The sequence below is a fragment of the Vollenhovia emeryi genome, unplaced genomic scaffold (genome assembly GCF_000949405.1).
Source record: "Vollenhovia emeryi isolate VEMERY1.0 unplaced genomic scaffold, V.emery_V1.0 DF939158.1, whole genome shotgun sequence".
Taxonomy (NCBI): Eukaryota; Metazoa; Arthropoda; class Insecta; order Hymenoptera; family Formicidae; genus Vollenhovia; species Vollenhovia emeryi.
The window spans coordinates 1012318-1022812 of record NW_011967208.1 but is presented as its reverse complement, the minus strand read 5'-3'; the positions used below and the strand labels follow the sequence as shown (position 1 = coordinate 1022812).

General features: G+C 41.5%; 2 protein-coding genes across 2 annotated transcripts in view; one reads left to right on the top strand and one right to left on the bottom strand.

Annotated features, from left to right (window-relative positions):
* Nucleotides 1-6274, top strand: part of LOC105564919 (N-alpha-acetyltransferase 15, NatA auxiliary subunit) — a 44636-nt gene extending 38362 nt beyond the window's left edge. The window contains exons 9-11 of the mRNA XM_012017696.1: nt 2783-2976; nt 3489-3597; nt 3718-6274. Coding sequence (XP_011873086.1) covers nt 2783-2976; nt 3489-3597; nt 3718-4226 — 812 coding nt within the window. The 3' untranslated portion in view covers nt 4227-6274. The remainder of the gene's footprint in view (nt 1-2782; nt 2977-3488; nt 3598-3717) is intronic.
* Nucleotides 6275-7605: 1331 nt separating this feature from the next.
* The window catches only part of LOC105564928, a 7468-nt gene continuing 4578 nt past the window's right edge, over nt 7606-10495 (bottom strand). Inside the window, exons 7-9 of the mRNA XM_012017712.1 lie at nt 8317-8549; nt 8009-8222; nt 7606-7921 (exon numbers count right to left, since the gene is read on the bottom strand). Coding sequence (XP_011873102.1) covers nt 7807-7921; nt 8009-8222; nt 8317-8549 — 562 coding nt within the window. The 3' untranslated portion in view covers nt 7606-7806. The remainder of the gene's footprint in view (nt 7922-8008; nt 8223-8316; nt 8550-10495) is intronic.

Below are 10495 nucleotides of genomic sequence, written 5' to 3'. Positions count from 1 at the left end.
GAACGCGTGGCAAGATGTGATCGCCCGACGATCGATATTGCTATGCGCACATCTCGCCACGCGTTCGAATTGGGCGGTAGGCCGGCCTAAGACAACGATTTTTAATAATTAATTACTCGTTAACTATTACGAAAATTGCAAAATGGTACAGGACTTTTCCGTTCATCTCGATCCGTTCTACCTTCTCAAAAATTTTGTCGGATATGGAAAGACTCACCCTGTATACACTGTTTTCATTGATAATCCACTGATTGACTTTTAGAGAGAGAGCGTTGTATTTAATTGAATGCTGCGATTTGTGAACTTGCGGACCACGCATCACCAGGATACGGAAGAGGCGCGCGATAGATTTTGTAAAGAAATTTGCGGAGAGGCACAGCCACGCGACATCTCGACCATTTCTCTCGCTCGCAATTATTGGGAACACGGCGCGAATATTGTTCACGTGAATTGTCCCGATGATTGCGTGGGAATATAAATCACTCGTGGGACACAACGGCGCGCGTTAAGGCGCGGCCGTGCGTTATCCGAAGGCGACCATGGAAACGATTTAATTTCGCGGCGCCCATGCGAAGGCGCGAAATGTCGCGCATAAATCAAGAGGCAAGTTCGGCCGCTGATTTCGAGGGGCCATCGTCCTGCACCGCGCTTTCTAACGTGGCTGGAAATGCCGCGAAATTCGCTGCACGCGAATAAGTTATCGAATGGGTAGCATCGCGTGGAAACGGCCGAGCGATTTGCATGAGAATGCCGCGATCTTCCGAGTAGCCCGAGACCTCGAGTTTTGCGGAAGGAAATGGCGACGATTTTCGCGGAGATTCGACGGGAACGATCGGGCCTTCCGGTTAAAATGATTTCTGAATTCGTAAATTCGACGCGGACCAACGCAAACAAATGCACGTGCGCGCGCGCTCACAGAGGACTGCAATTTGCATAAAAGGCTCGCACGTCGGTGCCGCCTGTTGCTCCACATTCTCGAGCGCGCTCAAGGTCCTCCTTCATCAAGGATGAAAAATCCGCCGCTAATCCTTGCATACCGATGCCCAATTAACAGTGAAAGTTTCCGCGGTCGCCCAACGCTGACCAGAGCCGTCGGACAGGCGTCGATTACGATGAATCACATTGCGCTTTGATAAGTTCACCATTTCGGAAAGTTATTGCACAATTATTGAAGTGGGACATGATAATATTGCCGATATTGAAAGCGAGATGCCTGCTTACGTCGTCAATCGCGTGGCTGATGTCGCGGACGGTGTATCGACAATTTGAAATCGTGTGAATCGTGCAAATTGCAACGTGAGCATCCGACGCCGAAATAAACACGTAGAACGACTCTTACGTAAGGAATGAGGTAGAATCGCCTTTCAAGGAATCGAGTGAATCCTCTCTACGGTAACGCCTACACCACTCGCGAATTTACGGAGCATGGCAGCGGTCTCTCTCTACCGCGTTCTAATAACGCATCGACCGGCCCTTACATAATTGGAAAGCGCTCGTGATTTTCGCGCCATAATGCCGAATTAATACCGCAGTAATTAAAGCGTTGATGCCCGCTGAGCAAGCTAAACGCCTTAGGGATTAGCGCAACAATCGAAACCTCGTGCTCCACTTTTTCGCGTAGCGATCATTAATCAACCGATCTCTCGAGACGGTCGATCGATAAAAATACTGGGACGTACGTTGAAAAATGCATCACCCACCTGTGTAATTTTCCTATTTTACAGGCTGCCAATCCTGCGTTGATTCATCGAAAAATTCTGAAAATTGTAGGTCCACTAATTGACTTTTCGAGTCAATCAAAAGTTAATCAATGGATTTTTACTGAAAACTGCGAATAGTCACTGACTTACAGTTATAAGTACACTGAAGCTCGCAGTGATATAATTGCAAATCGGTAACTGTACACTGTTTTCAGTGATAATCCACTGATTGACTTTTAGAGTGTCGTATTAGAAAAAAAAAATCAGGATGGATGCTGCGCTATATCTCGGACTTCTCGGTGCGGCCTGTCGTCACGTTATCGCCACCGTACTCGATTACTGGCGGCATGCTGCAAAATGCGCGCGTACGATCCCTCGCGATTATTTCCATGGTATAATCAGCGTTTTCGCTCCAGATATTTACGGTTTTCGGCGCGCGATCACGCGGCTCGGCGCAGGGCTCCTTTCTACTTGTGCCACCGTCCCACGGTACCCGGCGGGCGTGCACGTGACTAACGAGCACGCGAGGCACGTGCACGCATGCCAGACCTACTAAACAACTGTCAGTAGGTCTGGCCACGGACGGAGGCGAGGAAAAGTGGGAAAAAATACTGCGAAACCGGCCGGACCGTGTGTTTTATCTCCGCCGTGTCGCCAAGTACCGTGCAACCTTGGCAAATACGTCAGCGAGTGCCCCGCCGCGAAAAGATTACGGTGATATTTGTAGAAGCCGCGGCGGAAATTGTGTCGAAACTGGTCTCATTCGCTTTAAGAAAACGCCGGGCGGAGGGGGGGAGGAAACTTGCGTAACAATGAAAAAAAAATTCAAAAGGCTACGCATTCATGTACGGTAACCGCCAATTGAGTAACCGCTTGTTGAATCGCAAAGGGGAAATCGTTGTTACATCCGTGAACTATTTTTGTTTGAAGTAATTTAAAACGGTAACAAACGCGACCGTAAAGTTTGACTTTGCCGCGCGGATAAGCGATTTTTCCGCGCGCTCTCTTCAGTTGCAAGGTCGCTGTATCTGTCAGTTGTTTTTGCATGCGTTAAAAATGACACTCTCTTTGTCGTGTTACAGAGAACTTGGCACCATCCGAATTGAAGAAATTGAGAAACAAACAGAGGAAACAGCGCAGAAAGGCCGAGCTCGAACGGCAGCAGGCCGCCCAGGCTCAGGAGAAAAGAGAACAGCATAACAAATCTCGGCAGCAGAACGACCCTGATCTCGAGCAGCCTACGCTAGACGAATTAATTCCGGAAAAGTTGGAAAGGGTCAGTATCAGACCTGATACAGAAATGTATCAGACAAGAATATGTGGGGATAGGATTTAAAAAACGACTCAATTGACAAGACGCGCATTATGTTACTGAAAAACATGTCAACAAAACAAATTAATTTAATCATGAAAGTGTTAAGCGTTGGCGTTGAGATATCCTTTGTATAAAAGATGTACAAATCAACCCAAGCTGCAAATATAGTTTCTTTAACGGTAATTACATTAATATTTTTTCACGTCGAGGAACATTATTTTCGATTGGCCGGCCTTATTATTTAATACGAGTATTTTCATGACCACTGTTCCACTTACAAAATTTAAAAAGTGGACTCGACTAATTTAATATTCTACTACTGAAAAAAAAAACATATCAGCGAAGACAAAAAATTAATTTGATTACGAAAGCATTGGCACTGAGATATCTTTTATATAAACGTTGTACAGATCAGCCCAAGCCGCAAAGCATACATTTTTTTCACCGGTGGTTACATTAATACTTTTTTTCAGGTCGAAGATCCACTGGAACAGGCGATAAAGTTTTTGCAGCCCTTGCAGGAACTGGCGTCGAATCGGATAGAGACGCATCTAATGGCTTTCGAAATATATATTCGAAAAGGTACTTAAAAGTTACATTTAATAAGGCATATATAAATCAAGTTGCAATTGACGGAAGTTATTTGCAGAACTAATTAACAATAAATCGACGCGAGACAGTAAATGTCTGTTTCTCTTACAGGTCGCACTCTTCTCATGTTACGCTCGATAAAACGCGCTCATAGGTTGGACATAAACGATCCAGACCTACATACGTGTCTGGTGCGTTTTCTGTTACACATCAGTAAATCACCGCTGGAAGGAGCGGTAGGCGAGGTGGTGAAGCGTCAGACCGCCGGAATCTTCTTGAGTACGAAGGCGGCCCAACTGAACGCCGAGTACTTGAAGAAGAACAGGAATTCGCTGCCGCATCTGCTGCAAGGCGCAAGGATGCTTTATGTCCTGGATCCGTCCGCGCAGACGAAGGCGTTGTCCCTCGTGACGAGCATCGAGGAGCTCGATGGCGTGACGTTGCAGAACTGCACGAAGGTGCTCGATGCATTGCGCAACGGCGACTTCGGACACTGTGACGACACGATAGCCGATTACATGACGAAATGCCACGTGCGGTTCCCATTCGCTACCGCATTTCGGCCGCCCGAGCCGAAAGCCAACAATCATCAAGAAAAAGAGAATTCGATCAAAAACTGATCCAGGCACGCGCTATTGCAGCGTCACTGAATCACTATCGTAATTAGGACAAGTCAATGGAGAGTTGGGATACGGAAGCGTTCCTCTGATCTGCGCTAGAGGACGTTAAAAATCGCGTTTTAGGTGCCGTGGTAAATGAAACGAAATTGGCGAAATAACTAATCGAGCAAAGCATGTGTTATACACGAACTGTTCTTCGGGAGTATTTCACATAGTGCGAACAGTGCTGAGACAGTGCTGGATAAACAATCCTAATAAATTATAATATGACGAGGCGCGGACCGCCTACAGCTTCTGGAACGCGGTCTGGAATTTTACAGGAAGGAAAATAATGAGAAAAAAGAAAGAGAGGGGGAGAGAGAGAGAGAGAGGACGACGTAGCTAAATATTAGTTAACAATCGAGACCGATTAATTTGACACGTTCTGCTTGTCGTGGGCGGCGACGTTAAACGCGAGGAGTTGGATGGGGATCAGGACGGGAAGGAAATAATCGACGAAAGTGCGGACTGTTTTGTGGTACGGGACGTGCAGTGTGTAAAATAACACGTGCGAGAACTAACACATTGGTACAAAAAGAAAGACAAGACTTGTATACATACATACATACGCGCGCTCTAATGCGAATATTTCTACTTGACTTAAGGTGTACAATTTCCAGCGATGCCTACATAACACTCTACTATGTAGAGGCCGCAAAACGCTAGATGATCATCGAAGCACCGAGTACTGTACCGTGCATGTCCGTCGTCGCATTTGGATGGACTCCGTTCCCACATCGTGTATTAACTTCTGGTTCGCCTCACCCGTGAACTGTTGATTTCAATGAACAAAATGATCTAACGCTTTTCCTCCTAGACACACATTTTATTGCCTGCGTTTTTGCCCAGGGTAATGATCTACGTTTGGATTGGAGCCCTGATATTCCATCGAGAAGTCAATAAGGAAGTAGTGTCCGTTTGCGAAAGTCTCTGTGAAAGTTACTATAGGAACAATAAACTGCGTTTTGTATACGCAAACTACCAAAGTATATCATAAATCGAAAAGCCGTTAATGTGTTAATAGCAAATATCAGCGTACGTGCGTACATCGACGGATTGCGGAAATTTTAATAAATACAAGGTTTAAAGCCTACCGGTACAAGTCAAAGGATGTTACGATTGAGTTTCGAAAAAAATGATGCTGCATATTTATAGGTTTTCAGTTCTCCCGTAAAAACCTTTTCGATACGAGATGACATAGATACTACCGAGCTATTAAAATAATAATGTTTGTACATATTTCAGGTACTATATCAATAAGTGTATAATGTCTTACGACTTTCTTTCGAATGAGCGACAAATGAGTTTGCCGCCGATCAATATTGTCTGAATGTTTATCACCTACTCAAACACGTCATAACAGTAATCATAAACATATAGTAGATATCTACGTTTGATTGTATTAGTTATAATATATATTTACCTCCTTAATCAACCGTAAAGTATCTCATACCGGCTATTATCGCAAAATGACGAGTGGTGAGTCGATGGAATAATTTAACAAAATAAGATCGGTTGTCCTCTAAAATCACTTTTTGATTATTCCTTCCGTAAATGCATGGATATGCTGCCTGGAAGTTGTAGACTTATGAAATTAAGAAACAAATTAATGTAATCTTTTTTTTTTGATTGCGATGACATTACTCTAGAGCTGATAGAGAGGGGAATCAGTAAATATTTAGGTTGGCTTCTAAAGCTTAATGTAAACTGCTACATTATTGTGTACATTTCTATTAATTTATTAAAAGCAATTGGACTCGACGCGACCGTGCATCTACCGAGGACTTTACTCTCTCTCTTCGAATTTTTTAATCTTCATTTAAATGTCTTTTTTTACAAAAGTATGAATGACCTCTGTACGGAATTTTCATGTGTTCATGGAAAAGTTGACGTATTAATTGCTCCAATCTTTACCGGAGGTTATTACCTCGATATAAGAACTTTTATCACGCGTATATAGGCAGACATCAAAAGAATAGAAAATAAATAATGCTAATTGCGAGTTGCATCCAAATTTGTCGAGAGCTGAATCTAGATTTGCCTTTCAATTCCCAACATATTAATCGTACGAGAAGCTAGCTTGGGTTATTCTCTAAACCATATCTTCTTCCATTTCCGAATATAATTGGAATTCATCACACAGAATTAGAATAATTATTCTATACGAGTAGTGTCTCTTTTTTTTTTCTTTGGAAGTTTAATCGTAGTAATTTTTATTAAATAAGCGACTTTGCGCACGCACGGATATCTGTGAACATCGGGGCATACATTGAAATGAAATCTTTGGCATTTTATATTCCACAATAGTGACGAGTATCTACATAGTCTGAGAATTTTGTTACATAAAAGTGATGTAGGTCATACTAATAAAAAAAATATATAGCGTATTTACTTGCTCACTCTGATGTATACCAAATATGTAACAAAGGCGAAAGAGTATATTGGCACGAATAATAATGCCAACATTCCGTTTCAATATAAGTGATATTCTAAATATTACTTACTGATTTCACTACAGTGATACACGAGGCATAGTATTCTATGCTGTAATCGCAATTTTCTACAATGCGAAGGACTTCTATGTGATGAATTCAGATTCCGCAAATGTAATCACGCTCATTGTCTCTAAGCTTTCCTCCGCATTATACTGACGACTGAGGAAATAAGTGAAATAGCATTTTAATTGAACGAATTCGAATATGTATAGTATGTACATAAAACACGTATTAACATACGCGCATATACATATGTGTATCAAACGTCTCCTTACGTTTAATCGCGTTTCCTTTTATTATACTACTTCACCATGGAAACATTTATATCATGTAAAACTGGTCTACTTTTGCCCCCGCTTAATTCGAAGAGGAAATAAACATTGTTACATATTTCTATTACGCCATAAGAACATTGTGTCACTATTTACATTTGTACAGCTGCTAAAACGCATAAACAGAGAGTTGTGTCATATACTTAAATCTGTTTTAGTCTTATTGCAACTTGTTTTGCTTTCTGTACATTATTTTATTTATTTTTTCCACGGTCATCTGGTTAATTAATATTAGAGAAAAAAAACGGGATTATCAGATCTGTGAGGATCGAAGGGAGAGGCAGGTTTGCTTTGCCTGCATTTGTACCTACTCTTAATTAATACTTTTATATGTAAATATTAGTGTCTTCTGAACTTCCAAGAAAACAAAAACACATAAAAGGAAAACAAAATCAGTATCCAACAATACAATCGTAAGTTGTATTTTCACGTGCTATCTGGTGATTAACATTACCCGGGAAGGATTCATTCTATGAAATGTCAAGTGAAAAAATAAATAAATGAATAGAAACACACGAGAAGAAATATTCTTTATTGCGCACGCTACCACGACGATAATAAAAAGGCCATCTTTATCAACTTATTCGCAGTGAAATAGACGTTACATTTTTAAACGTACCTGTGCTATAAAAAAATAAACAAAAAGAAGTGGAATACACGTCCATTCCAAAGTCAGATTTATTCGTGTAAGGCAAAATGGTGATCGATACGATTTTAATTCTCATTGTAATTTCCCTGCTCCGTCGGGGTTTGCGGCAATTGGTTCATCTCGGTCCAGTTAACGTCGCCGAAATTGATCTCTATCTTCTGACTCTTCGGAACGTACTGCCTGCAATAGAGACAAAATAGAGAAATCTTCCGTGGGATACGCGCGACTGTAAAACAAATGGGGCGATTTCGGAATAAGAGCAAGTACCTGTACTCGACGCCCGCGGCATCAAACATCCTTTTCGCGGCTATCGTCTCGACTTTCTGAGCGTATTTGTCGGACATATATACGACGGTCTTTATGCCAGACTGTATTATCACTTTTGCGCACTGGTTGCACGGGAACAGGGCGACGTATATCGCGCAGTTTTTGACGTCGCTCGAATTTTTGTTCAGGACCGCGTTGATTTCCGCGTGGCACACTGCAATACAACGGTCAACAGATTGATAAACGCTCTTAATAACATCTCGTTGGCCGACTAACGTGTTTTGTAAAGAAAAATTCGTTTATTGTACCATAGAGGTATTTCGCGTTCAAACTATTGTGCTCGCCCCTCTGCCACGGGAACTCGTCGTCGCTGCATCCCATGGGCATCCCGTTGTACCCGATACCGACGATTCTCTTGTCGTCGTTGACGATACACGCGCCGACCTGGGTGTTGGGATCCTTGCTCCGTTTCGCGGAGAGGAACGCAATCGCCATGAAATATTCGTCCCAGTCGATGTACGACGTTCTCTTAGAGATGTCCCTACATTTGTGAAACAGAGTGTCAACAATCGAGAGTTCAGATATTTGTAACAATAGGAGGGAACATATTTTCACGTTGAAGTATAAAAATAATATACCGTACGCACAACGCTTCCGCCATTGCCACTGTTGAATTTCTCACGAGAGCACAGATCGGGGGTTCGATTGTGATATTTAAACACCGTTATGCAGATGCAACGAGGTCTCGCGACGGAAATCTAACCTACACGGAGAATAGAAACGTGGAATTCCCGCCAATTCTCGTCTGAAACGCGGAGAATCAATCGCGCGAGACACTCAAAGGGGCTACGTTCAAGCCGGCAAAGTAGTTAATTGTAGTCTGCTCGTCAAACGAACGCGTGATACAAATTGCAGCAGCTCGTAAGTAGATCAATGAATAAATTATTATACAGTATAAATATAATTTCCGTCGCAACAGAAATTACGCTAAAAATTATCGCTACTTGCTGGAAGATAATGAAAGTTTCTATCAACAAAACGCACGGATTTCTATTTTTCACAATGCTACACACACACATTTGTGTTTTTTAAAGATATTTCCATGAAAACTAATAAAATGTAAATATAAATATTTACATTGACGGTATAAATTAACCAGAGGATATTTATGCCGATTAACATTTATCAGAAAACAAACGTTTATAATGAACTAAATCGCTGACGCTAGAAAGCGAATGAAATATGCTATACATATAGGCTAGCAAAATGTGAGGGATAAACCAACTAACAATTTTACCATTTTTATCGTTTACTTCAATCAGCAGGCTAGCTGTTTTGTTGACTTGACTGATATCATAAAGAGTAATTACTATCTATAATTGGTAATATCGCGCTCCTAATTTATCCACTGAGTTTATTTAATTAAAAAAACTTCATTCCTGAGATTCCTTTTAATTTTTATCTTTTAATCTTTATCACCTTTTACTTATTAAACATTTTCTCGATTGAACAGAATCAATCGTTAATTTAATCAATACCAATAAGTCCGCAGAATGATACACAAAACGTAGTAACAGTCACGGAACAAAAAAAGACACCGAACTCTCAACGGTCGTTGTTGTTTTTCTCTCGGCACGGTATCGTACGCGGGCCATTGTTTACCTGAAGGTCGCCGCGCTATCACTCGCTCGCCGTACGTCGAGCCGGCAAGCAGTGGCGAGAGTCGCTCCGTGCGCGGCTTTACTTTTGCTTTATCGGTTTCCAAGATTCGATCGCGATGAATGTAAGGACAAACCGCTAGTGATTTGTACTCCTTTATCAGTAACAAGCAACGTTCCTCGATTAATTATTAAGTTTCTACAACTTGTAATGAGAAACGAATCGCATGTCGAAGCGACGGCTCTTTATCAACGTACACATATAATAGATACTTCACGAGACTACACTGAGAGACCCATTTTGTTAAATGAAACAAAATTTTGTTGAATCAACAAAATTTCTTGCTTGGATATCAGCAAACAAATCTTTCAGTTGACACAACAACAAAATTTAGTTGGAAAAGTTGGTTACATCAACACACAAATTTGGTTGAGTGAACAAAATTATTAATTGTATGAACTAAAATTTTTGGTTCCTTTATACTTAAATTTTGTTGACAATCTTCATGTGTTAATATAAAAAAAATTTCCAACTACATTTTTTGTTGTATCAACTAAATGATTAATTTGCCCATATCGAAACAAGCAATTTAGTTAATTCAAGTAATAAGAAAGGGGCTTAGAGTCTGAAATATAGTAATTAGATCCTCACAGTGAACACGTGGAAGGATTTCTTGTACCTCTATGACTACGTTTCCACCGAGGGTCAGAGTCGGGCTAGAGTCGGGTCAGAATCGGGTTGGGGTGAGCGTTTTTGCGGTGGAAACACCAAACTGGGTCAGAATCGGGTTGGGGTTAGGTGTTTCCACCGCAAAAACGCTCACCCCAA